This window comes from Phoca vitulina, unplaced genomic scaffold (assembly GCF_004348235.1).
Source record: "Phoca vitulina isolate PV1807 unplaced genomic scaffold, GSC_HSeal_1.0 scaffold20, whole genome shotgun sequence".
Lineage (NCBI taxonomy): Eukaryota > Metazoa > Chordata > Mammalia > Carnivora > Phocidae > Phoca > Phoca vitulina.
In genome coordinates this window covers 29,066,447-29,093,991 of record NW_022589723.1, presented here as the reverse complement: position 1 = coordinate 29,093,991, position 27,545 = coordinate 29,066,447, and the positions used below count along the sequence as shown (strand labels likewise).

At 46.6% G+C, this 27,545-nt stretch overlaps 1 protein-coding gene across 21 annotated transcripts; it reads right to left on the bottom strand.

Moving 5' to 3' along the window:
* Positions 1 to 72: 72 nt before the first annotated feature.
* TPM1 (tropomyosin 1) lies at positions 73 to 27,334 on the bottom strand. Of its 21 annotated transcripts, none has more exons than XM_032417108.1 (10): positions 27,071 to 27,286; positions 26,201 to 26,326; positions 25,871 to 25,996; positions 14,136 to 14,269; positions 11,942 to 12,059; positions 10,539 to 10,609; positions 9,701 to 9,776; positions 9,172 to 9,234; positions 8,816 to 8,885; positions 73 to 933 (listed from the first exon to the last, which is right to left on the bottom strand). In XM_032417108.1, the coding sequence occupies exons 1-10, from the start codon at positions 27,182 to 27,184 to the stop codon at positions 851 to 853; spliced, it is 981 nt and encodes a 326-aa protein (XP_032272999.1). In that variant the 5' UTR covers positions 27,185 to 27,286; the 3' UTR covers positions 73 to 850. The 21 variants fall into 21 exon arrangements, with proteins under 21 accessions (XP_032272999.1, XP_032272987.1, XP_032272990.1 ...); XM_032417090.1 differs by lacking the exons at positions 73 to 933; positions 26,201 to 26,326 and adding exons at positions 5,664 to 5,856; positions 7,292 to 7,370 and having other exon boundaries at positions 27,071 to 27,312; XM_032417096.1 differs by lacking the exons at positions 9,701 to 9,776; positions 26,201 to 26,326 and adding an exon at positions 10,207 to 10,282 and having other exon boundaries at positions 27,071 to 27,334.
* Positions 27,335 to 27,545: the final 211 nt, after the last annotated feature.

The following is a 27,545-nucleotide window of genomic DNA, read 5'->3' as shown; positions in this document are numbered from 1 at the left end:
TGAGGGAAGGTAGGTCAACCACACCATGTGAAGTTCACAAAGTAAAAAGGTACAAATGACAGGACCACCAAATTTAGAAAATGTCCTACAATGTGCATTTTATTCCATACCATTATACAATGTTTACATATAGTTATAACTCTTAAGAAAATGTTTTTTCTTTACCAATTGTACGTAGTGCCTAAATCTTTAACATGGAGAAATGGAGAGTGGAAATCCACATCGAATGCTATCCTACAAGTTGTAATGAGCCACAAGTGTGCCAACGAGAAGGAGATAGAAGTCTTACAAGAGCAGCGTGCCTTACAAACCCTTGGCTTTAGTGACTTCAGGCATACAGGACCCACAGTCTCATCTCATAGTAAAACTCAAGACAAAATAAATTAGTGTTGGACAGAATTCTAAATTGTACAATATTGAACGAAAGACCACAGTGGGACTTTTTGTTTAAAGTAGCACCAATCCACACCTGATTGTGTTTTCAACATTAATCTGCCTATTGAATACATCGTTGGCACTCTGAGTGGAAATCTTTCTGCTTTAGTGAGGATTCCTGGACTGGCTGAGTACACTGGGTTGCAAAACTCTCTATGAAGTGTGGCAACGGCAACCTGGGAAATGGCACATTTAAGTCATTACGGCCCTGCCATGGGCTCGCGCGCGTGCGTGTGTGTGTGTGTGTGTTCCCCATCCCCTGACCTAGCTGGTATTTCGTGGCTGTTTTCTGTGACAGTGTAAAAGTAAATAAAAATGCGTTTAAGGGGTTTCATGGTAAGCATGGTGTTTCCAAACAAAACAAAATAAAACAACAAAACAACATGAAAGAATGTGGTCGCAGCTAAGGAGGTTTTCACATGTTGTTTAACTCCAGTAAAGTCTGATCCAGCATCTGATGCATACTAAGGTTTTCTTCTTTGGCATGAGCCACTTTCTCTGTGGTGGGATTAGAAAATTAAGTCATGAATAGCTGCACTTTGGACACAGTGGCGGTTTTTACATTTAGGCAGGCAAACATCAGTCACAAACAAAGATGAGATGATTAGGACAAGGCATGCTGGTAAGGTATTACTCATTTCCAGACAAGGACCCGCAAAGGGGGGAAGACGTCTTTGACCCAAAGGAACTACAGGCACAGCGGGCTCTCACAGAGCGGTCAGCTGAACCTTCACCAAGGGTCCACTCAGAATAAAGCGCAGGGGGGGCTCGGCAGAGGTCCACGGGCCGTACGCCGTGGGGACAGGGATGGGCACTTGCAGCACTGCAGTTAACACAGCAGACATTTCTGAGTTACAGGCAGGTAAAGGTCTGGGAGCTGTGTTGTAACACAATCTCACAGAAGACAAAGATGAAGTAGGTTTTCTGACAACTTTTAAAACGATTTATTTCTGCTGCTCATTAAAAAAAATGAGTATCAACATATTTCATGCACACTTCAGTAGGACATTCTCTTACTATTCTTATAGTGTTCTATTTATTATTAGAATGACATTCTCACCAGGTTCCAACAACACCATTAGACGGAATAAAAGCATACCTTTCAGACAATCAGGGACTTCTGACATGAGCTCCTGTTTTCAAAAGCTATTTTGCCCAAGCATAGGTACATTTAATCAAACACTATACCAGATATTACGAAGTTAGGAATATGAATATGTAATAGCTATATGTGTATATATATATTATATATTGCATCCTATATATAATATATATATGTGTATAGTTACTCCTCTGCTTTGGCTTTCTAACTTAAAGCAGGACTCAGTTCTCTGTAGGAAATAGAAAACAATTTTTGGTCCTCATTATGTATCAGTTCAAACAAGAGGACCTGCGATTGAATTGTTATAAATATTTAATCCATATACATATACGTAATTTTACCACAAAAGCAGTTTCGGGGTTTAAAGAGAACTTAATTATTCCAGATATAAGAGGAAAACGCAGGTGAAGCCAGCTTTTTAGCTAATTCCTTCCATGTACAATTCTGCAGAAAGCAAGTGTTGTCAGCCCTATTAGTTGAAGGTACGGCATAGATTTCCTGCCCATGGCCTCCATTCCTAGAATTCAGCCCAAGCTCTTTCCCACTTAAGTTTAATCCTCATTCAGGGCCAGCTTTAGTTGGTTAGTTAGGCGGCGGTTTTGCTCAAGTTGCTGGTAGAGTTGATCTGGACAGGTCAGCAAGCAGGTTAGCAGAAGAGAGGAGGCAGAAGGAAGAGAGGTTAGCCAGATTTGGTAAAGGAGTTAACAGACAGCACACAGAGATACCTTGGGTCACCTGCTGAGCAGCTCACCCTTCCCCGGTGGTCAGCTGTCCCTCGCCCAAGAAGGGTGGGCGGTAAAGGCCTGGCAGACTTAGGAAGAGCCAGGATTTTTCTCTCGGTGGCCGGGGAGGGAAAGGGAGTGACAGGGGCAAGGGGGAGAGAGAGAGAGAGAGAGAGGAGATGTTCCTCTTGCACCTTACTAAAACCACTGTGTGAATGAGCCACATGCAGTTTCTGGCAACAGCCCGAGCGTCATAGTGGAGAACTTACAGTGAAACCTCAACCTGCCCATTTTGCCCACCTCTTCCCAGAACCCCTTTCATCTGCACTCTCGGGGCTGGCTTTCCTTTCAGGAAGTACCGAGAGGGGGCCCCCAGTGGCTGCTGCATTTACAGTCCTTGAAACACAGAACTAAGCTCCCTGTCCCTCCCCCAGTCACCACCATACAGGGTGCTACTCTACTCAAACAGCAAAACCAACAAGCACTCATCTCCACACGAAACCGACTTAAAATTCATTTGCTTACTTCTTGAAGAGAATGGCATTCATGCATGGTGCGAGATTGAGGTATAGAGAGTGAACAAAATCTCAAACACCCACAGGGAGAGCAGTGCAATGTCAACTTTACACTAGGGCATACAATCTGCTCACATAGCAGGGAGGCCAACCACAGGTGTCAGGCTGTATCTGATGGCCCAGGGGATGCCGCCAAAATGACAAGAACCTGGCACTTACCATGAAAAGCAGGAGGATATACAACTGGTTCGAATGACAGTGACAACCTGGACCCAGAAATTCTACTTAACTGATCTTGAAAAGCTGACAATCCTACCCCTGGGGAGAATGCAACCATCCAGCCTCCGGCCCCCAGGTGTGTCAGGAGATTAATCAAGTCTTATTTCAGCTTCCTCTCTTAAGTGGTAGGAGATGGGGGGAAGATGCCATATGCGCTAGGCTTTCTAGCTTGAAGTATCTGCTACCTTGTCCTTTTTGTTCATCCACATTCTCTGGATATTCAAAACCCTAGTCAAATGTCACCTTCTCCATGTAGCTCCAAGTGTACACCATCTATGAGTTCAGACATGCTTCACTCCTCTACCTTCCAGCAAGAAGGCCAGCTCATCAGGGGCAAAGAACACTTCCGGCTCATCTCTTCACATCTCCACTGCCTTCCACAGTGTCTTGTGTAAGGGATGTGGCTCTGGGGTTGCAAAGCTAAACCCCACCGGCACATTCACATTACCGCATGTGGGGTGATCGTCATGGGCGGGCAGGATGTCTCAGTTTGCCGAGTCCATGTCCAGCCAAACTGGAATGAAAGAACTTTAGGGAAACCCTGGAGAACCCAGAGTCGATGTGAACTCAGCTGAAATGACAGATGTTCCTACCACGCCCCCCTTTGGACCGGCTCCCCTGCAGCTGCCATGGAGCTGGTCTGCCCGGGTGGCCTGAGGGCAGGGACCAGAAACAGTTACACATTTGGAAGGGTCTTCCCTTCCTGTCCTACCTCCCAGACGTCTGGAACCTCTAGGGCCCAGACTCAGCAGTGCTTTCTGTTTGATCCTACCAGGTTCTTGCAGTAGCAACAGCTATGGTCTGGCCTTCTGAAATAGAAACCTGGGCCCTGACAATTTCTGGACGGATTCAAGTCGCTATTGATCCTCTTGTGAACCCACACCTTCTGGGGCTAGTCTAGATTTGCCTTCCTAAACCATTAGTTTCCCATTTCCCCTTGTAGAATGTTCTTACATAGAAAGTGTGAAAGTCTCTAGAAGGGTTTCCAAAAAAGAAAAAAAAAATGTGCCTCTAGAATTAACTGCACAGACTCCTCATTTTGTCTATAGCAGGAAACAGGGTCACTCAGAGAAGGGCCCACTTCTATCACTAGGAGTTAAAAAAAAAAAAAAAAAAAAAAAGGACAGGAATCATAGTCAAAAGCAGACCCAATGAGGCTTGGGGAAAAAAAAAATCCATGAAATTAAAGAAGTCTACACTCCCAAGGGAGAGACACTGACTCAATTCTAAATTTTAGAGAGCCTACTATAACACTATTAAAATAATTTGTGGTCCTCTTAAAAAGAGTATTTTTCTTCTGCTCTGAAGTCTTTGTAGAGTGAATGACATTATTTTCAGTTTGTCTAAATTTATTTGACTATAGTGGTATATATCAACCCTCTCAGACTAACAAAAAGAGATGAAAATCACCCACATTTAAAGCACAGGAGAAATATAGCCAGACTGTTGAGGATGCAGAAATGCTGGGAATTAAGAAACAAAAGTCCACGTCATTTTAAAGTTCTAATTTTGCAATGTGTTTCTCTTTGAAAATCACTTAGCTGTTTTTGAAGTGAACCAGTAAAGCCTAAATAAAATATAACTCTATTCTGAACAATTTCTACTAAATTCGCTTTTAGGGAAAAAAAAAAAAAAATCAACTCCAATGGCTATCTTTAAAAATGCCTACAAATGAAGGATATCACAAAGATTATGTACATACAAACCCTCCTAAAAAAATACGTGATGTCCTTAAGGGCACAAAAATGAACCTTGACTTAAATGTTATCATATTTAGAAAACTAAGGGGCACCTTGGTGGCTTAGTGAGTTAAGCGTCTGCCTTCGGCTTAGGTCACGATCCCGGGGTCCTGGGATTGAGCCCTGAGTCGGGCTCCCTGTGGAGCAAGGAGCCTGCTTCTCTCTCTGTCCCTCCCCACAGCTCATGTTCTTGCTCTCTCTCAAATAAATAAAATCTTTAAAAAAAAAAGAAAACTTAAGATGTCATTTCATGATCAAAATGAAGGTGGCTGAGTAATGAATATACTTTTAAAAAGCTTTAATGGTTCTTTAGGCTGTAAAAGGATGATCAACAATAACCTCAACTACCACCGTCAGGACACAAGTAATTTTTCGAGATCCCGGTATGTGAATTCCTGGCAGTGTGGGCCGCTAGTTAGTCATGTCCCTGCAAGCAGGGCCACCTCAGCATCCACACAGGGGGCTCACCACATCCCACACCAAACCTCTGGCAGAGGAAGATACTGTTCAAGGCACATCTTCTCACTCCAGCAAGCAATGTCCTCTGTGCGGACGTTCTCAACGAGGACTACATACCAGAACCATCACCCTCTCAAAAACACAAACCACCCTCCCCCCGCCCCCGGAGATGCCCAGGCCTCATTCTAACCTTTGCAAACCAAAACTCTGAGAGGGACCCACGCATGAGTATTTTTTAAAAGTTCCGTAAGGAACTACTGCTTTAGAAACTTTTAATATTAATGTTTAGCATGGGGGGGTGGGGGAGCAGCCAAAAACTAACCCTCATATGTGTGAAATAGATTTGTAGTTTTATTCACTGTTGAAACAAAAAAATGTCAACAAATAAGTAAAAAGAAGAGCAAACAGAAACAGCTTGCACAGTGTTTATTTGACACTGAAATGAAGAGCTTCTGTACAATGGAAAGCAGTGTGCCTGGCCCTGAGGCAGGAGGCTAAAGGAACGAGCCAGGTCAGCTGGAGAAGAGACAAACTGCAGAGCTCAGAGAGGTGGGACAGCCAGCTTGATGAAGGGGTCTCGGGAGAAGTGAAGCAAAGAAACTTATCTGCATGAGGAGAAAAGGTGAGAGAAAAAGAAAACAAAGTGGCACAATGGAAAAAAGGAAAACCAAACTAACAGAGGAGAGCAGCACCTGACACACAGATCAGAAGCAGACATGCAAAACCCGCTGCCAGCCGCACCTGCAGGAGGATGCCCATCCGCACCCACCAGCGTCGGGACCCAAGGCCGGCACACGCCCCTCCGGGCGAGGCGCCATTGCCAAGAAGACCCAAGAACAGTTTAAAAACAGACTTTAAGCTAACCCACCTTTCAGAATAGTTAATCGTACACAATGGTACGAGTTTTCCCTATAGAATCACCACATTTTTGCACTGGAAAAGACCTTAGAGACAGAGGTTCTGATTCACTCCCGCATTTACAAACGAGGGAAGGGAGCATGGAATTCTTTTTACTTTCCATGGGGATAGTCAATATATCTTATGGTGATGTGGAGACTCTAGAACCTGTGAGGTGGCAGGGACAGGCCACACCCTTCAGGCTACCATTTCCCTGCATAGGTGGGTCTGGAAATTTCCAGCTTACATGGAATTCAGTGCCATATTATTAGAATGAAGGGAACCCTCTGTGGAAAGCTCCAGGTTAGAATTTCAAGAGGCAGAGAAGTGTGATGCTTAGGTTTAGTTAGCAATATGCGGATTAGCTGTGTATGCTCAAAGCTCTCATGAAAACAAGGGATCTACTCCAACTCTCACTGCCTCATGCAGTTAAAAGTGGGCATTAACTCCCGAACTCATACTGGGCAATCAGGGTTTTATTTCCCAATTCTTTGACACCAGTGTGGCGTTCGTTGTGAGTATTTCAATTCCTTTTATCTAAACACAGAAAATTAAAGGCTCTGGTATTCAGCAGATGAACCATTTCTCTCCAGAATTCTTAAAAGTGAGGAAGAGATGATCTCTCACAGCACCATTTCTTAGGCTGTACCGGATCAATTTCCTCTCAGATCATCAATAACTGGACTTAAGGAACTTTAGGGTTCCTTAAATTTATAGATCTTTTACAAAAATGATCATACTGTATTTAACTGAATCTCAGGATACCAATTTTTTGGATATTTCTGGGGAAGTTTGTGCACGATGGCATGGCCTTCAATTTTACTTGAGCCTAGTTTGATTTCCTAAAAGGGTAGCTCTCGAGTCCTTCATATTTCAGTTCACTGCTTGGTGGGAACAATCTAGCTCAGAGATTGTGAAAGAAACAGATTCTGAAAGGAAAATGATTTGTACAGATAGACTTAATCTGCTTGGCTTTTGTATTAGTAGAATGTGAACAAAACCAAACTATCCTAGGTGATGCAAAGAGAGTGAACAGAAAGGTGTGAAGATGGAGCTTCTGGAAGCACAGAAGGGAGCAGTGGTGAGTTTATCGTATTAGCATGAGGGCACGGATGTGAGCAGGCAGGGAGGATGAACATTTACATGGAAGTCATATCGTTGAGAGCGTGGTCCAGCTCCTCGCTGATGGCTTTGTACTTCAGTTTCTGAGCGTACAGCTCGTCTATGACCAGGAAGTGGAAGGCAGAGGTGCAAGGGCATGGAGAGTGATCAAGAGATGGAGGGTGAGTGGGGGTGGCGCAGACGCCATCCCGACACAGCAGCAAGAAAGGGGCAGTGCATGAAGGAAGTGGTGTCGCAGCAGGTGGCCAATGCAGGAGGCGTGCGTTTTGTTTTTAAATGAATTGAAACAAAAACAAAAAGAACAAAAGCCATTAGAAAATAAAACAAGAAAGACCCAATATGAAAATCATCACAAATATGGTTGGTATAGCAGTAAACCATGTTAAACCCTAAATGAAACCACAGAAGGCTGTCAGCCGGGTAGGTGACAGCACACCTCTCCTGTCTATAGCTCCATTTTCATGGCGCTGGAGCAGTCAGCCACCTGCGACTATAAACAGTGGGGAAAATATCCAAGGGCAGTGTTTTGGAAGAACAATTTTTGTCTCTGGTCTGTCATCCTGATCTGGCTCCGCCTTCCAACCACTGACTTCCTGACCAAACTAGACTCCTGGGGTATCGGTTTCTGAGTGCCCTGTGAGTTGCTCCTGGGGGGGGGGGGGGGTCCTTCTTGCTAAGCTACCCTGCTCCTGGCCTGGGGGCCTGAGAAGCGAGGGGAGCCACACGTTCAGGGTGGTGCTGTGCCGAGTCTCCAGTTTAGTCTCTGTAATGAGGAGGGTTTCATTCTTTGCTGCACTCTGGCAGATTGTTCTGCAACCATCTGTCACCCTTTCTTCCCCACCAGCTTGGTTATCATCAGCACCAACGCCCGGTGCCTTCGCCAGCCCCTTCTGCCTTTCTTGTCCATTTTAAATATTTCCCTGTATTCTTTTTCATAGCTGACCCTCCACACGCCTCAGAGTTCAACATTTAGGATTTCTGTGAGACAAAGGTGGGTGTTACTAAAACAAAACCTACATACCTTAGGGGAGAAAGGCTTAAATATAATCTCAAACAACAATGTCCTATTAGCCCCACACCCCTTTCAGAATGTGGAGCATTTGCCAAGATATGAAGGACTTAAACCCAACCCTTATATTGGATTCTTACTTGGAAGATGAGTTGTGTCTAAAAACAAATCCATGCCACTCTGACAATTAGGAAGTATCACTGAGCAGAAAATACGCTAGTCGCTCCAACCTACAACCGCCTCACCCACAATGACAAGTAAACCTGCCACACTTCTCAGAGTGTGAAGTCAAGCTGGATGGCATCTGCCGTCACAGAGAGACGGGCCTCGTCTGGTGGCTAGCAGTCATCTGGTGAGCAGAGGACTCAGGTCCAAGAGTTTAAGAGCCACAGAATGAAAACCCCAAAGGGCAGACAGGAAGAATGTGCAAGAGCAAAGAAGTGTATCAAGGAGGATGCATTTGGATTGGAAAACTGCTTTGCAAGGTCAGTAGTCAACCATAAGAACTAAATAAAAAATAAAACTTAAGATCTTACCTTCTAAGTCATCAATGCTTTTCTCCAACTTAGTTACTGACCTCTCCGCAAATTCAGCCCGAGTCTCGGCCTGTAAGGATGCCATTTATTTCAGTCAGAATTGGGAAGTTTTACATCGCTAGTAGCTACAAATACAGGGAGAACTAGAGAATGAAAGTCAAGCACAGCACCCATGAAATGGGTCTGGAATGGCCTGTCAGTCCGTCACTAGCACAGCACATTAACTCCAGGACCACCTTTGAATATTCCTGACTGGGCTCACCATACTTTTGAGATGAAGAAGCCCTGACCAGCTCCATAAAAACGGGACTCAGTTAAAATCCAGTTGGCTTCATCTAAAACACTCATAATATTACCTCCTTCAGCTTGTCAGATAGGACCTTGATCTCTTCCTCATATTTGTCTTCTTTCTGCGAGTACTGTAATTAGAAAGAGCATTCCAGATGTCAGGCTACAGCTCACTCTATACTCAGGTCTTCAAATACAAAGAAAGTGCCAGCCCAGCCAACAGATGTTGAGGATCTCTTAGGAGGTAATGGAACCTCTGATATCAAATGGCACGCTACAATACATTCTCTGTTTTCTTGCCTATTGTTTTACATGGGATAAGAACAAGATAACTCAGCCAGGTGGCGCTTGGTTTAAATTAAATTGTTGCAGACGGACTCACATACTCAACATAAAATATGTTCTCTATTAAAAGAAAAAAAAAAGAATCTGTTATCCAATAACCATCAGGAAATCACCTCACAATGATGCCATTTGCTAAATAAAATGCCTAAGGGACTCTTGTCTTCATCGGCGGGGCCTCAGACGAGAAAGAGTGCATGCCTTTTGAGCAGCTCTTATGAGACGCCTTTCCCCCACACCGTGCTCCTGGCCTACCTTCTCAGCCTGAGCCTCCAGTGACTTCAAGTTGTTCGTCACAGTTTTCAATTCTTCTTCAAGCTCGGCACATTTGCTAACGTTTTCGATCAGAGGCAGAAAGGGTGGGAGACAAGCCCAAGGAAGGAGGAGAGAAAAAGGAGAGGGATGGGAAAAAGTGAGAACTGAGTCCTAGAGAACAAAGGGCTGCCTTAAAGTAGCCAAATCGTCAGGTATTAAAATGCTCCATTTTGTCAAGGACACTGTCCCCAACCTTGCAACAGCACCAAGGCAGGGTGACAAAATCCAACAATTCTGAAGTGTGATAATTTGGCTTCTTTTTTTGGCTGCACCAAAGAGCATTTATGAAGGAAAAACAAAGGAGTATAAAGGACCCAAAGAAAGCATTTAAAGCAAGACAGAAGACAGCAGAGGGTGTCGTTATACCAAACGAACCGGCAGATACTGGAAGCTGAAAGACGTCTGGGTTGCAGTTAAACCTAAAACCACACGTGAGCCATCAGTACCTTATCCTCTGCAGCCATTAATGCTTTCAAGGTCTGATCCATTATTCTTAATTGTTCTTCCAGCTGTCGAACTTGGCTGTTAGTGGACACAGGAAATGCACAAGGCCATTCTCAAAATCAGTGTGCAGGGAAGGCATGCAGTGATACACGCATTCATACAGACACCCCACACAAGTCCTCCGTGTTCCATACTCGCAGCTCATCCACGGCAGATGAGCGCAGAAGGAGCCCGGAGCTGAAACAGGTAAATGTGCAGCTGCCAGAAGGTCATGCTGTTTAGTCACTGCTCTGGAGCACCCCACACACAGGACACCGGCACCGGGCCCGCCTACCTTTCCGAGAGCTCAGCCCGCTCCTCCGCGCGTTCCAGGTCACTCTCGATGATGACCAGCTTACGGGCCACCTGCAGCACAACAAACACAACACACACACACCATGCGGCTGGCAAGCGTTAAGTAAGGGGACAGGGCATGGAGGCGGGTACTGGATCCATCAGCCCCTAGACGTTCTTACAGACAAATAAGATGGCCCTTTTTCTCGTGGGCTGGAGAGAAGCCACTCTCTACCAGGAGGGCCAATGGAGAGTAGGCCAGAGGCTTCTGCTCACAAAGACCAGAATAGTTGGTTATAAGTAGGAAGTCTCATTTTAAGTCTGACCCAGGTGAAGTCCATGTAATTACACAGCAGCCAGCCAAAGTGTGGAAGGAGGGAGAGATATAAAATTCACAATCTCAAAAATAGCAGCATGATGAGACATGCTGCATTTGATGCTGTAAAGGTAGGGGCTGCCAAAAAACACTGAAAATACTCCTGAGAACTCTATCAGTTTAGAGCTCTGTACCTCAACCTCCTCTTTGTGGAGGAGGTTAAAAATGACAACAGAACAGCAACAAAAGCTAACATGGGATGAGCCGGTAAGATGACTAATGAAGTCAACTCGGTATTCAGTGGAGGAAAGAACCTGGGAGAAGAGGTCCTCTGAAGCATTTCAAGGAGGGTAACCTGGAAGTAGTAGTAGTAGTAGTAGTAGTAGTAGTAGTAGTAGTAGTAATAATAATAATAATAATAGTAATAATAATGGTGGTCATAATAATAATGATGATGGAAAAAAGTAGTGTCAATACCATTTCAAGATGGCCATGATACATTAAGGGAAAACTGAAACAAGTCATATTAGCTTTATCATCATAGGAGGTCGTTCTCATGGGGCATGACCAGAAGCTGATTCACTGGTGAACCTCTCTTGACAGTGGGATTGAAAAGAGAGGATAGACTGAAAAGGGCCTCTTGAATCTACATGGCCTTTGGTGCATGGACTGTGTCTCTATGCTGCGTGAACGGGATGGTGCTAGGCGAATCACACCAGGAAGAGTGGCCTGCATGGTGACAATACGAGAGGCTCTTTCCACAAGGGACAAGAGGCCCAACTCTCCCTTCTTCTGGCCAAAGGTCTTTTGTCCTGGTCTGGGGGTGGCAAAGGCGGGGGATCATGGGGGAAGCTTCAGTCCTTCTCAGTGCTATGGACTGGCTTCATGATAAAGCCTGGGATCCCTTAGCAGGATCAAATCAGAACTGTTTTCTGGAGACAGAGGAACTCTGCCTTCTCAAAACCACCCATTTCCACCAACAAAGCGGATCGTTTCACTAAAGAACACAAGGCTGTAAGCACTGCTCCCTGGCCCCCACCGAGGCCACTGCTGTGGAGTCCATGAGGCTTTGGGCCCCAAGATCTGACCTCTTCATACTTGCGGTCGGCATCTTCAGCAATGTGCTTGGCCTCTTTCAGTTGGATCTCCTGAATTTCCATTTTTTCCTCATCCTTTTGGGCTCGACTTTCAATGACTTTCATGCCTCTGAAAAGGAAGACAAGCAGGAAGACCCAAGGTTTAGAGGAGACCAACATAAACCTACACTGCACTGGTTTGTGAGGCTTGGTATAACTGGCAGACCCAAATAGAGCACAGAGCTGTTTTTACTTTCCAACCCATGAAGCAAGAGTTTCCAGAGCTGAAGACAGAAAAAGCCACACACTTCTCTGTTTATTGTGAATGAAACCTCACTTTTGATACTGGTGAAACTGTCTAGGGATCTAATGTTAAATGAAAGATACCATGTCAGGATCCTGTTTGAAACTGGGAGGCATGGGAACAGGAAAAGCAACATACTTTACTTGCTATATAAATAATGGGATTTCTTCCTTTTCCTGGTGGGAAGCTTCAGCGTGAAAATGGACAAAGTTATAACAAAAACAAATTTGTCTTCATGTACTTCTTCCTACAAAGAAGGTAGCTATTCTTACCCCATTAGCTACAAATGTAAATATCAGATTGAACCATATGAAATTGCTGATACTTGATGACATCAGACCTGTAAAAATGGCAATTTCATATGGGTCAACCTAATACTTTAGATAAGAAACTATGAATTTTGCCTTTAATAGAATTCTTTCATAATAGAGGTGTTGAGAAACGGACTGATACCAATGTCTATGCTGATATGTACGTTTGGATCCCACGGTGTTAAGTTTTGGAGAATGTTAATTGTTCTGTGATGTATTACAGTTTTATGGATTAAGTCATGTTAAAATGGGATTCATTTAGCAAAATCTAAGCAGACAGTTCAGATAAATAAACCACTATTTTTTGATGAAGTGCTACGGTATATATTAGAAGACTGAGATTCGAGTCTTGGCTTGGCCGTCAATTCGCTCTGAGACTTTGGGCAGGCCTCATCACCTGCTAAGCCCTTGTTTTCTCATTTGTAAAATGAGGGGCCTGGTGTAAACGACCTCTAAATTCCTTTTTACTACCAAGTCTAACATTGCCAGATTGCCTTTTAGGTTCACTAACAAGTATATTTCAGGAAGAATCAGCCACAAAACCACTGGTATGTGTGTACTGTAAGAGATGATGAGTCATCCTAAGGAATTCCAAAACTCTTGGTTAGGGAAGAAACAATAAGCAACAGTGAATAATGAGCTGGAAACTTCAGCTTAAAAGCTTCTTGAATCTTCAAGTCTGAAATCACTCTTTATCCCTGGTGGCAGGGAGCAGAAACTCACTTCTATCCAAGAGGGAGAAATGGAAAGAGTGATTGACTGCATTCACCTGCCCAGGTCACAGCCCGGATCCGCACTCCCAGCGTTCTGAGCCGCCACACTACTCTCTCAACCCTCCAGCAGGAGAACTCTCTCTAGTCTCGTGGAGTTGTTCTTGGAATGCTTCTGTGCAATATGAATACATGAGCTTGAGCGGCTGAGCACACCAGAAAATGCCTTCTAGAACGCATGGAGTTGTGCTGGGCTATATGGCCATGGTTTTCCTTTACTACCACAAAGCTGAATCTTGGAGACATCAGTCAGGTAAGAGCCAGGTTACAGGGAGCGGGCTCAGAATACGCAAGTATCCGACTGTACTGACATGTGCATGAGTGTCTTATCAGTGTTACTAAGCCCAAAACAATTACTTTAGCAGATCATATTTCTGTTTTATCTGTGCTTCCTCTTCCACTTATTTTTTGGGTTATTTGACAACTGATAGGCCCAGTCTCCTCTGCATATTTTAAAATAAAGTTTATCTTTTAAAAAATGCCTAACTGCTCTGTGGTCAGCAGGAATGAAGGAACCAATAGGCATCCTTAGAATATCTCATTTAAATGTCCCTCTCCTTCGCTGGACGGTGAGCTCTATGAGGGCAGGAATAGGATCTTTCTCTTCTTTGTAATCTTGGGGTTTAAAATAGTGCTTGGCACACAGGTGTCCCACTCATGTTAAACGAAGAAACCTAGCAAAGTTATACCTGGGACTGACTGAGGAAATGGTCCCACCAAGGGACTCTAAAACTCTTAAGCCCCAAAGATCAGGGAAGCCCCCCTGTCGCACCCGGAGGAGAGGCTGGTGCGGAAAGGTGGGCTGGGAGAGGTGCACTCACCTCTCGCTCTCGTCCGCGGCCTTCTCAGCCTCCTCCAGCTTCTGCAAAGCTGTTGCCAGTCGCTCTTGGGCACGATCCAACTCTTCCTCAACCAGCTGGATGCGTCTGTTCAGAGAAGCTACGTCGGCTTCAGCCTAGGCAGAGAGAGTGAAAGGTACTTCAGACCAGGAGAGAAAGCGAGGGCAGCGCCTTCAGGAAGTGGCGGAGCCCGAAACGCCAATTTCAGACAGGAAGGCTGGCCCTGTGGGGAGCTACCTCCAGGCGCACCACAAGCCCCGGTCCACTGGAGTTCTCGGAGGCACGGCTCCGCTGATTTGATACGGTGAATGCACACACTTGTGTGTTTACAAGTCTACACGCACCATTTTCAGCGGCCAGAGGGATTGTGAGCAAGTGCTCTCTCGCTAGGTTCCTTTGTTCCACAGAACTCCACACTGGCCCTACCTGACTGCCCAAGGAGCACTTCAGGAGGCCACCTCACTCACTGGGGCGCGAGGGCTGGACAGAGGTGAGACTTACCCAGGCTCGGCCGCACAACACAAGAGCAGGACAGCCAGAAACCAGACTCAGGGGTCTGCATTCTCCTTTCTCCTGGCCACTTGCTCAAAGGAGTCTTATAAAAGAACTAAAATGTTTAAAAATTCAGCTGTTCTAAGATATACACCATATAGACGCAACGAAATCCAGTAACCGCCCCTCTCCCACCCTCTTCTCAGTGACCCCTGCAGAACTTGGTCATGCTGGAGCAGGGCCAAGATAAATTTCCCATGTGTTTTTGAGATAAGCTTACTGGCATTTCTTACAAGGTTGCTACAAGAAAAGTTTCAAACTCTGTAGAGAAAGCAGTATAGAGACTATTTTTATTGGTATCTGTATCTGAATTAAGATGTTTCTTTTTGGGGGATGCGATGATTACCTACTGTTACAAGCACTTGCTACTATGAGCCTCAGAACACTTGTAAGACTGTGATGGTCCCTCATATACACTGCATTAGGGTCTGTTTAGATACTATGCATGGAAGTCAGCTAGCACTTACTAATCAGGTACCATGTCCTCATCCGCATCCACTTTGAATATGTGCTTATCATGGGGTGATAAGGTTTTCAGGACACTTGAGAATTTTCTAAAAATTACAATACATACATACTTAGGCACCCATGTGATTTCTATCTATATTCCTGTCTTCTTTACTCAACAGGAAGCCTCTTACATGTAGGGAGTCACAGTTCTCTGCACACAATATGGGCTCAGTAAATGTCTACTGAATAAAACAAGTAAAATCAACCTAATTTAAACAAAGCAACTTTCTTAGCTCATGGACCCATGACGTACACGGTTTGAAAGGCACGTGTAGTTAGAGAGAGGCTGTGCTTATGGCCTTGAATGAAATGAATCTGAGAACATCCAGCTCTTTGCTCATCAGGATTTATAAAATTTTAAATGCCAAGTTTTGTCTGGAAAAGAGGTGATTAGGGTATCTCCAACCATGGTGAAGGACTCATAAAAAATTCAAATACACTTTTATCTCATCAAAAATTAATTATGTAGTAATAATTGGCTGATGGAGTCAGAGAATAGGGGAAAAGGGAAATGGATCTGAGGAGGACAGTTTACGACCACATTGGCCTACAAGGTAAATCCTTACTGGGTTCTGCTAAGTCTGACCAGCTGGTGAGTATGGTTTTTTCTAGACGAGGGGTGAGGGTAATAGGAACAATACATTTCTTACATACAAGGAACTGTCTTTTTAGCTCTATTTTTTAAAAATTGGAAGGAAGTGTACATGAAGGGTATACTTTGGGTCAGGTCTGCTTTGTTCACTTTTCCGTATTTTCCATTTCTAATAAAATTCTATTCCCTTTATGAACGGGGTGGGGGGGCAGGGGGGAAGATAAGCACGCAAGTTGCAAAGTTGAAAACAAAAAAGAAGAGCAAAAACAAAAATACCATAGTAGAATGTCTATGTCATGTACTCAAAAGTATTTTTCTCCCCCCCTTCTTTATTATTTCTTTTAATCTGAAGGCAAATATCTTTGTTACAGGTGCTGTGGCCAGAGAAATGTCAACAAGATTTTCCAAATGTTTTCTTGTATCCACCACATTCTAAGTTTCTGCTTTGTGTTTCATCTGGGCCCCAACCTTGAGAACTTCCTACTCACAGAAAGAAGACTGTTTCTGCTCTAAGGAAAGGACCTTCTGGGTGACAGGGCAGTCTAGGTCCCCAGCTCATGTGGCTGAGGCACCCGAGAATAAGGAAACCATACCCCATGCTCGTTCCTGCCTCTGTACACAAGAGCTCCCTCCCTGAGAGGTCCCCCACATCAATCTGTATCTTCCCTCTTATTGCCTCTCACTCTAACCATTCCCTCCTTTAGTTCTAGACCCTGTTTTATAAATGTCACTAACTTTCCCTGGGGGCATGTTGTAGAAACTTAGACTTCCTGACATTATGGGTTGTGTCCTATAGGACCTCATATAGGGTTTCATATAGGGCACCCAAGCCACAACTGGGAATGGAGGTCCATTCTAGGAGCTAGGAATGTTCGCACACAGAGAGCAGACATGTGGGTAGGTCACAAAATGGGGTCTCATTTGTTTAGCTGGAAGAGTCCCTAGGCATCATTCAGCAGTTCCCACAACTGGCTGAGTGTCAGAATCCACTAGGAGGTGCGCATTAATAATGCAAAGTTCTAGGCCCCATTCCTAGAGATTCTGATTCAGGAGGTCGGAAGGGAGGGCAGGCATCTGCAATATAAATAAGCAACCTGTTCCATTCCTGCACCTTCCCCGCCCCACCATCCACAGAAGCTGGCTAATCCTGTGGGAACCACTCTTTGAGCTCTCCGTTCAAAACAAAGGAGAGGGATCTTTGATCCAGAGGGCTGACTATGCTCAGGCCATCAGTGGGAGACAAGACTAAAGCCCCAGTTGCCTGGGTCCTCGTGTGTGGGTTCTGTCACTTCTCATGGCCTCCAGGGATCTCCGGCACTCTCTCTCTTCCTATGTCAGAGTGGGAGGTCCTCTACAGCCTCCCCTAACACAACTCCCCACGCGAAAGAAAGGCTTCCGTGACAGAGGCCAGCCAGACCTAGAAGAGTTACTGTACTGAATATCATCCACTAAACAAGTCCTCTTGGTCCTTTCTGAAATATGGTGTGGTATTACATCAAAAACTTCATCACAGAGCACTCACGGGTGACCCCTCCCGTATGGACACAGAGCATTTGCTCTCAAGCCAGGAAGCCAATACCTGCTGCCCCTGAGGTCTCCCAGGACAGGCACAGGTGCTTGTAGGCTCCAGCTGGGACCTGAGGGCAGTGTCTGGGGTAAGTCTATCCCCATGAAAGCTTTCCCTGGGAAAAACCTGGACTCTCTCTGGCTTCTCAGGCCCTACCATACTGGTATGGTCACAACGCTGTTTGGGTCCCCAGAATTCAAATTAAGTTTAATTCCACAAATGAATTCAGAGCACTTCTTTCTCTCTTATTTTTACTTGCACGTGTGTGTGTGCGCGCGCGCGCGTGCACACGTGTATGTGTGTATTTGGGATTATGCTCTGTGTTCAAAAGGCTCCTATCTCTCACCTTCACTAGCTTTTATTTCTGGTGTTTTCTAAGTTCTGAGGTTTATTTAGGTATTCTCTAAGGCTCCTTTCATCACAGAACCTGGGCAGTCTACTTAAGATGTAACCTGTGACTACCTCTGCCCACAGCCACACGAGTATCTGTTATTTTAAAAGCACATACAACTAACAAGGCTTTTGGGAAGGGTCAAGACCCCAGACGCAGATTATTTCCAGGCATGGACATCACCCTTCGTGTGCTGCGTTAGCTGCTTCTAACAACGGGCCCGTGTGTTGACACTGCCGGTGGAGTCTTTCAATTTGGGACGCTGCTTTCTTTTATTTCAAAAGTGCTATTGTGTCCCAACATGTAATGAGCTCCTCAGAAAAGAGACTGCTATGTTAGCAAAGGCTACCAGTTAGCTTCTTGCAGATCTGCCGTTAACCACCAGGCACTTCGCAGTTGTGCCTGCCCTGTCCCCTCACCCAAACCGAAGGTACTAGCTACCTACACAGAAAACAAGGGCAGGCACACCACTGCCCCCCACCCAACACGGCACCACACGGAAATCAAGGGTATGGCCACCACAATACAGCAAAATATTACTTCAAGTCTGATTTGAAAGAAAACTTTTATGAGGCCTACATTTTCATGAAATCCAGATGTCTTAGCCAATACAACTAAAAAAAAAAAAAAAAAAAAAACACACCAAAAACCCAAAAAAAAAAAAAAAAGATTTTTTCTTTAAAAAAAAAAAAAAAAAAGGTATTCTAGTTAATACTAATAAGAAAAAAATAATTGTAGGAAAATAACATGATAGCCTAAAAAGTGATCCTCTGGAATATGTTTTCAAAGCTCTGACTGAACCACAGTGGAACATGGGATGATCAAAGGTCAGGCATTTTTATTTCACGCAAACTGTAGTTACACAGAGGTTTCACCCAACTTGCTGTGTAAGACCAAGTGACTACAGCCAAGTTAAACTTCTGCCCTTATATGGTAAGGAAAGGGGGAAAAAAACCACTGATGACATTAAGGGGCACTCCCATGGATAACAGATAAACACAACCTCCTCTATCTGTGCCAAGGCCTGTAATTTATGAGGCATATTTGTATAATGAGGGAGAACGGACATGAACAGGGCATTGTAGTGCCCTTGCCTTGCCTACATATGAAAACAGAAATCATGAGTATATATTCCAGTTACTGCCAGGAACCGGGGGTGCCAATGTGAGCACAAAGCACACTCTCGAGCCTCCTGGTTTCAGAGATATTTACCAACTCAAAAGTGGTAATAATAAATAATAATAATAAAATTACCAGTTAAGAACCTATAGGCTGTAACTTTAAGTCTCCTTGTTTGGGGGATACCACCCAGAAAGGGGGAAAGACTGCCTCCTTCTTGCTACTTTTTCCTTTGAGAATGACAAAAAACATACAAAACCCCAGTGGGTCACAAGACCCAGAGTCAATCATTATATCAGGCAAAGTATCCTCATTCCAACAGTCTGAAGGGCCCACACACCTTGGAAAAACAAACCAGTAGGAAATAAGCAATAGCCAATTTTTCCAAGGTAAGTGCTGACATAATTGGGCCAATTAACTATAGCATGTCCAAACTTTTGAGAATCAGAATTTAGAGCCAACTCTCCAGATATTTTTTGCAGTGGCTCAGGATTCTGTCACTAAACCTGTATCTTTGCTGCCAAGATAAACTGACTAGCTTAACTCACAGCTCCGACAACTACCAAGAGGCCGCCTTCAATAAGCTACCTCTAAGTTCCAGTTGCAGAAGTCAGAAACAACTCTCAATCTGAAATGGTCTCTTCAATGGTTTGATTCAGTCCTCAAACTGCTATCTTAAAAAGGTTCTGTGTCGGGTCACCTGGGTAGAGTTTTCCAAATTACTTTCAAAAAAAAAAAAAAACAAACCCGGAACCAATTAAACCACTTTAAATACAAAACTTTGAAAAGAATGAAAGCATCACCTTTAGCCGACAGGCACAGGAAGACTACTGTCATGAAAACGCACAAAAGAGAAGATGAGTGTAAGAGTAACAACGTGCCCTTCATGAAATGAATCTTCTGCTTCTAACCTCAATCACAAGGCGCTCCTGGATAGGACCACATATTCCCTTTCTTAGGAGGGTGAGGGGAGTTCTACTGACTTCCGCCACTGACATCACTTCAACCAAACATCTTCTCCAGTCTGCCCATGCCCTCTCTCCAAGTTCCAAACGAAAAAAAATTGATTAAAAGCATTTATATGGAGTGTTTTCAGATGTAGTGAAACGAGCAGCCCATTTTTAAAGACCCTCTGATAGGTGGTGAACTGAAGGCAAAGGGGCAACGAGCAAAGCCAAGTGCTGTGCAGTTTTAATACCAGCTGACACTTAGCACTTCCTCTGTTGTGCCAAACACCGCTGTAACTTCTTTACACATACTAATTCCCTTCGCCACCTCAACAGGCATGTATTAGTATTATCCACATTTTAAAGTTAGGGATCTGAGAGACTGAGAAGTTAATTTGCCCAGTGTCTCAAAGGTAGGAAGTAGCGGAAGCCAGAATTCATATCCTGGCAGTCTGGGTCCAGAGTTCTTGTTCTTATCCATCATCTTCTATTAGTTTTAATGGCTCAAGGACAGCGGCTAGCCAGTCAGAGAGGGAACTGGAATCAATTTATTGCCCTATCAAATTCAGACACATCTATGCAGTCTCTGCTGACTGGTTCTCAAGAAAATTATCTTTTGCTTATTAATTTCCCGATTCCCCTCTGTATTTTATCTCAAATTTCCTCTAGTTAGGGCTTCCTCCTAAGAGAACCCATTTGCTTCTATGCATTTTATGCAAAACAGGTCTTGAAGTTTCTGCAGCCAGCCATATTGCCATTACCAACACCCAACCAACAGGATTTACTCAACTCAGAATGGGTCCATATTAAGCACAGCTGGACACCATATTATGCTTGTCATTAAATTCCCAAGGTGTTTGAGTATCCTGATTTAAAACACACACTCAAAAACCAACAAATAGCAAATGCCTGAACTACCTCTGAAATCCTCTTCCTGCCTTAGGAGAAAGGAAGGAAGCCACCAGGTATTACATTCAACATGGGGGAGGGGGAAGCCGGCAAGAGAATACACCCAATCATTGTGGACATTTAGCCAACTTTTTTCAATACTCGGTAACAAAGGAATGTCTGTATAAGGCCACTAGGGAGGAGAGATGGTTAATACAAAGGAAACGGTGAACGGGTCTCTTACCATTAAGTCAGAACCTGGCGCTGTCAATGTCTCAACCCCCACAAAGAAACAGGCTTCCAGAAAACCAATGGTCAATGGGGATGGTGGAGTTTAGCATTCCCAGGCCCTAAAGTCTGGCAGTACCCCAGACTTGCCCTGTCAGCGCCCCTTTCCAAAGGAACGGATTTCCAAAAGGATTTCCCTCTTCCCTCCCCACCCTTCGAGTAAATAAGGCTAGCAGCGCAAAGTGCACATCCCGGGGGACCCAAGACACCCGGGCCGAATGCAAAAAAAAAAACCCCAAATAGAGCCCTTTCTGGGAAAGTGCTGCTTCCAGAACCTTCTCAACACCACTCCTGCTTCCCCTCGGAGCTTTTACTTTAAACCAGCTAAGATGGAAAGGAAGGGCTGAAAAGAACAGGCAGGGCCACTCCCTAGAACCAGACGCCAGCTGCCCCAGGTGCGCCAGGTGCACCCCCGGAGGCCTGGGGGCAGGGGTAGGTGGGCTCTGGAGGGCCCTGCTCCTTGCAATGGGCCCGACTGCGGCGGAGGCGCCTCTGGGTGGGGGTGGGTGGGCGATGGGTGGGTCCCTTACGGTCTCCCTCAGCTTCCTCTCGTAGTCCAGCTCGCGCTGCAGGCTGCCCGCGCGCTCCTCCGCGGCGTCCGCCTGCTCCTGCAGGCTCCGGATTTTCCTCCGCACCGCCTCCAGCGAGCTGCTCCCGGCCATCGCTCGGGGCGGCGGCGGCGGGCTGCGGTGGGAGAGGCCGGCTGCTGCGCTCCGGCCGCCGCTACCGCACTCCTGAGCGCCCAGCCGCCCCGCCCAGGCCGCGCCGCGCCGCGCCGCACAACGGCGGTGCCCCCAGCGGCCCAGGACCAGCCCGGAAGTGGCGGTCTCCCCGGCGGCGCAGGCGAACCGCAGGCGGGTGCGCGAGCGCCGGGGGCGGGCACAGCGGGCGGGGCGGGGCGCGCGCCGCGGACCCCGGGAATTTGCAAACCGGGGAGATACTGCGCATGCTCGCGGCATCCGGGCGGGTGGAGGCGGTGGGCGCGCTGAGGGACACCTGGAGAGCTGGGCACGGCCGGGTGGCAGGCCAGCGTGCCAGGGATTTTACTTGGACTCCCAGCGCCCCTCCCTGGCTCCACGTTGACCCAGGGTAACGGACCTGGCTGTTAAGGGCGACGGTGCCGCCTACTGGCGGCGGGATCATCGCACTGGGGAGTTCTGGATTCCCAAGCCGGAGGAGAGAAGCTGAGCGAGAGGTTTGGGGCCTGAATGTGTCCCCAGAGGGACCTAAAGAACCCCAGCACGCAAGAGCCTAACCACTACAACCTTCCTCTCTCACCAAACTCGCGAAGTGGAAGCCACTAACATATTGCATTGTGATTAAACCTTCTAAATGCAGCCTTCCTAGGTTAGAATCCGGCTCCTAGATCTCTCCTGGCTGTTGACTTTGGTCAAATAACTGGACTTTTATGGGCTTCATCTATAAAAGTGGGGTTAATAGTAGTACTTTCCTCATAGGGCTGTGGCGAGGATTATGAAATCATACAAAGCACTTAGCACAATACATTGTACATAGTTAAATGATCGCTTTAGCGATAATAGATGCAGGCACTGTCTTAAGAGTCAGGCGGGGGCACATAACCAGCTGTGTTCTCAGGGCCCCGAGCCTCTTTGGGGCTCACTTTCCTTTCCATAAAAACAATCATCTCGAGGGTCCCTTATACTTACAAACTTCTCTGGTTTTAGATCAGCCTCAGAGATCTTCTGGAATCTGACCAATTCTGGGCTGGACTGAGATGCCTTTAAAAAGGCACAGCCGTGAAGGCTACAGAACCCTATGAGAGCCTCTGGCTACAGTTGGATGAAAACCCAATCTCTGGGAACCGTCCTCTGCCAATTCTCCCACTGGGCTGCATTTTTAAATGCCTTTTAAGTCTCACGGCTCTCTTCCTCACCTTTCTCACAGGAGGCCCTTCAAGTCAATTTCTGATGTGTTTAAGTGTGGGAATAATGAAGGATAAAAAATATACTTGATACCCCCCTCCCCCTCCAAAGCCCAGCAACGACCCTCCTCCTTTGCTTTCCCCCACTCATTTTCTTTGGACTTTGTCGCAGTCTCGGCTGAGACTCTCACAAACCTCAGCATGTGCCCTCACGTCCTGTAGGTGGAGCCTCTGGCTTTGTTTCCACATAGTTCATCTGGTCAGGAGGGAGGTTACAACTCCTCCCCTAGAGGAGTACAGACTGTGGGCCTCCAACTTTGAAGGTGGAGGAAGGGGGCGTCTGGGGGCCTCCAGGAGGAGCCAGGGAAACTGCTGGACACTTGCAAGTGCTCTCGGCAGCCAACTAATGACTTAACGTCCTGCTTTTCAAACACCTGGGAAAGACAGTTTCAGGTGAGTTCATTTTCATGCTGATGTCATTATACAAGAGTTTAGGGCAGTTCTCAACCTTGGCTTCACATTTAAAAAATACTAATGCGTGGGTTCCACTCCCAGAGGTTCTGATTTAATTGGCCTGGGGTGCAGCCTGGATTAGGGGTTTTAAAACCTCCCTAGGAGATTCTGTTTACCTAAGGTTGAGAATTACTGATTTAGGAAGCAAAGACCTACAAGGAATAAAGACTCACATACTGCAAATATTAGATACATCACAATTATTGGGGAAGGAGTGGGGGGCCAGAGAGAAAATAGAGCCTTTGATCCCCTTCAGGCTCATTTAGGTGGAACACCAAAAATTTCACACCAAAACCACCAGGGTGCTACCTTGTGAATTACAATCTTTCAAGTTAGGAAGACCCCCTCCTTCTGGAATAAGATTTGTAAAGTATGTTGGTAAATAAGTAGAAAAACGTTTTTAGTAGTAGGAAAAAATGAAAATGTTTTTACACTGGTGAGTAATGACAGTAAAGTATCCTCATTCCAAATGTAGTATGAAGCTACCTCAGGAAGCTGACCTACCTCCCTCTTTCTCTAGTGATATCAGTCTCTTTCTCCTTAAGTCTTGGCTATTTTTACTAGTTAGGAATCACTTTAAATATAGCAATTCTTCGCAAATGTTCTTCAACATCCCTACAGGTTCCAAACAACCTAAAATGTCTTAAAAGGGAAGACGATCAATATAGTACAAAAAAAAAAAAAAAGAAAGAAAGAAAGAACAAAACAAAACAAAACGAAAAGTAACATATTAGGGACAGTTTTCCGGTAGGAAAAAAAAGAACCAAAACAGTTTCAAAAATTTCCCTCCCCTGCTAACCACGCCCCCTCCAAGGTGGCTTTAAATATCCTCGTTTCCACTTCTGCCCCACCTCATTCCAGCATTCCCTTAAACAAGACTTTTTCATAAGGACATGATAGCACTACATAGTTACAATAATTATGATCTTTTTTCCCTTTAAGAATTGTAGTAGGTTTTTTCTCCTTCTCTTGCCTTCAGTCTTACTGGGCTATTTTCAAATTCTCTGCATTCTTTTCCTTATAAGGAATATCTCTCCTTGATCTATCAGCGGCTCTTTTGAAAAAGCTAAATAAACGTCCTGCTGGAGAATTTGGGGGAGACAGACATCCTCCATTTAACCTTATACGGAGCAGACATCTGATTTACATTATACAAAGCAGGCGCAGAGTTATGTGTGTTTTTTGGCTCTTTTTCTAAAGCCAGGTAGTTTGTAACTTTAATGTTTTAGCTAAGTCAGTGCTTCTGTGAACCCCTTTCCAATAATCTTGACGGTCATTGAAATATTTTTGTCTATTCTAAATGTCCTATGTCTGGATTTCTCATTTACAAAGCATGCTTGGAGATTCCATTTTAAGCCTTTCAAGCCACAAAAAGCCTTTACTGGTTTCAAGACCCAAGACCCTCCAGCAATTTGCATTTTACTCTCATACAAGAAATTCTGCCTTTGTGCTTGGTAGTTCAACTTCTGGGCACAGCTTTCCCCGGTGCTCATACATTCTTGGAATTGTTACTAACTTCCCAAGGAATTCTTTCCTAATTGGGCCTCTAGCCTTAATGAGCTTCTACAATGGAATCCAACAGTATGAAAAGAAGTCGTTCCTTTGGAAATCTGATGCTTGGCTTGACTTATGGGGCAGAAGAGGCAGGCTCTTCAATGAAAAAGATTCCAAAGTGCAGTGGACAAAGTGCTGGTAGAGTTTTTGCAGTATGTGCATCACCCCTGAAACTATGTGGTGGTTGTCAGAAGGCTGACAGGTGGGGGTGGGGCAAGCAGGAGGGGCAGGGGGCAGTTAGCTCACTATACCATATAAAGCACTGAGCTATATATAACTCCCAGGGTACTTTCAGGATCTAGTGCTGTCAGACTGCAGACCCAAGCAAGTATCATCTTCCCAGGCAGATCTTAAGGGCTGGATTAAGGCTTCCTTAGTGAGAAAGGAAGCCTCAGGGGTCTCTGCACTCCAACATCAAGCTCAGCCTTCTAAGTAAAAGTAGCACCATGCCATTCCTTCAATTTAGAGGCCAGGTCCTCTGTACCCTGATTAGACTCACCATGGAAAACCAGGCATTCCCACCCACCTAAGGCGGCAAAGGAAAGAAGGTAAAGAAAACCAGGCATTCTGTTTGCACAAACCTTGGTGATGACACCTCAGAGGTTTTCTGCCACCAGGGAGGCAAGGTTCACCTCCAGCATCCAATTTCAGCCACTCCACTCCCAGCTTTTCACCCGCCCACCTCCACCCCCAGGAGTGGGGGAAAGAAGGAGAAAAAGAGGAGTGGATGAAATATAAATGAATGTGTGCAATAGAAGTCTGAGGCAGCATCCAGTGCTCTGGGCCATGTCAGGGCTGTGTGCGGGTGTCCAGCAGGAGGAGGTGACCCTCCTCCATTGCTCCTTGGCCACTGTGGTGACGGCAGAGTGGCCACCGGGCAGGAGGTGAGGGAGGTAGTGTGTGCGTGCACTTACGTCCGTGGCCTTTTTCTCCGCCAGCTCCAACTTCTCCTGGGCATCTTTGAGAGCCTCGGAGTATTTGTCCAGTTCATCTTCAGTGCCCTTGAGTTTCTTTTGCAGCGACACCAGCTCATCTTCCAGCTGGGAGTTGGCCGTGGGGGACGGGGAGGGGTGGGGGTGGGGTGCAGCAGGCAGCGTGATCCCGCAGGGGAGGGGTGTGGGTGCACAGAACCAGAAGGACAGGGACAGCGGGAGAGAGAGAGAGGGAAAGACAGGGAGGGAGAGAGAAAGAGAGAGACAGAGTTAGCCATTCGTGCGCCGCGCCACGCCGCGCGCCCCGGGTACCTTGGCGGCGGCCTCATCCGCGGCCAGGAGGCTGTCCTCCGCCTTGTGCAGCTCCTCCAGCACCCGGTCCCGCTCGTCCTCCGACGCCCGCAGCAGCTTCTCCTTCGCCGCGATGTCCTCCTCGAGCTGGGGGGCAGCGGCGGGCGGGCGCGGGCGGCCGGCACGGACCGGGTGTTAGACACACACACAACACACGAGCGCCTGGTTGGCTGGGGCCTCGGCTTGGGGCGCCGCCGACTTGGGGTTCAAGGGTCTCTAGGTAACCTCCTCTCTCCCGAAGCTGGAACCGCACTGTGGCCCACCCTGCACCCCCACCTCCCGCGGGACGAGGCTCCTGCCGAGGCCTCAGCGGGCTCAAGTCCACAACTGGGGGTGCAGAAAAACGCCCCTGTCTCCCTGGCCTTCGGGCCGTACTCTCTATTCTGTCCCATCTTTGTTCTTAGGAAAAAACTTCAAGACTGCCCCCCCCCCCCCCCCCCCCCGCCGCGCTCAGTCTCTATCCCAGTTTTATTCTTTCCAGTCAAAAGTCCAGAAGAATATCTAACACTTTCTGGACTCGATTCCCCTCAAACCATCCCCCCCCATCCAACATTGATCCCCGATCCCGAGAATCAAGTGCCTCTAGGACTTGAGTTGACTTCGCGGGCTCTGGGAAGTAGAGGAGGGAAATAAAGGTCCCCAGACGAGACCAAAAAGTTAGAATAAGCCCGAGTCTTGCTCTTCCCCTCTCCCTTCTCAGTTGCGCGACCCTGGTGGCCCAGGAGTGGGGGGCGGCTCGCCCCCGTCCTCGGGGTGAGCGGCCGGGAAGGGGTGCCAGGCGCCCAGGGCTCGGGGGCACCGGGGCGGGCGCAGGGCCGGGGAGGCGCAGACCTGCTTGCTTCTGTCCTCCGCCGCCTTCTTATCGGCTTCCGCCTGCTCGGCTCGATCCAAGGCGTTCTCCTTGTCGAGCTTGAGCATCTGCATCTTCTTCTTGATGGCGTCCATGGTGGCGGCGACGAGGGGCCCTGGGGCTGCGGCGGGAGCGGCGAGGCGAGCGCGCGGTGGGGCGGCCGAGCCGGAGTGCGAGCGCGGAGCCGCCTGCTGCTCCCAGATATGTACTTTCCCAAGGGGGCGACCGCATTCCTCGAGACAGCCAATACTTTTTTGGAAAAGCTTTTTTCTCCTGCCCCCTTCCCCCCTCCTCCCTCCGCCCCCTCCCCCCTCCCCGCTCCTTCCCGCGGGGGCCGCGCGCCCATTCGCTGCCGCCTGCCGGCCTCCCAGTTGACGGTGGATATGACTATATATGGGGACCGGAGCCGCCGAGGCGGCGGCCGGGCGAGGCCGCCCTGTTTCCAAACCTGCGCGC

Coding starts and splice junctions, on each gene's coding strand:
- TPM1 (XM_032417108.1), bottom strand. CDS start 27,184: ATGGACGCCATCAAGAAGAAGATGCAGATGCTCAAGCTCGACAAGGAG. Junction 9,777..10,538: donor CGGGCTGAGCTCTCGGAAAG/GTAGGCGGGCCC, acceptor CGAAAACGTTAG/CAAATGTGCCGAGCTTGAAG. Junction 8,886..9,171: donor TATCTGACAAGCTGAAGGAG/GTAATATTATGA, acceptor GCATCCTTACAG/GCCGAGACTCGGGCTGAATT.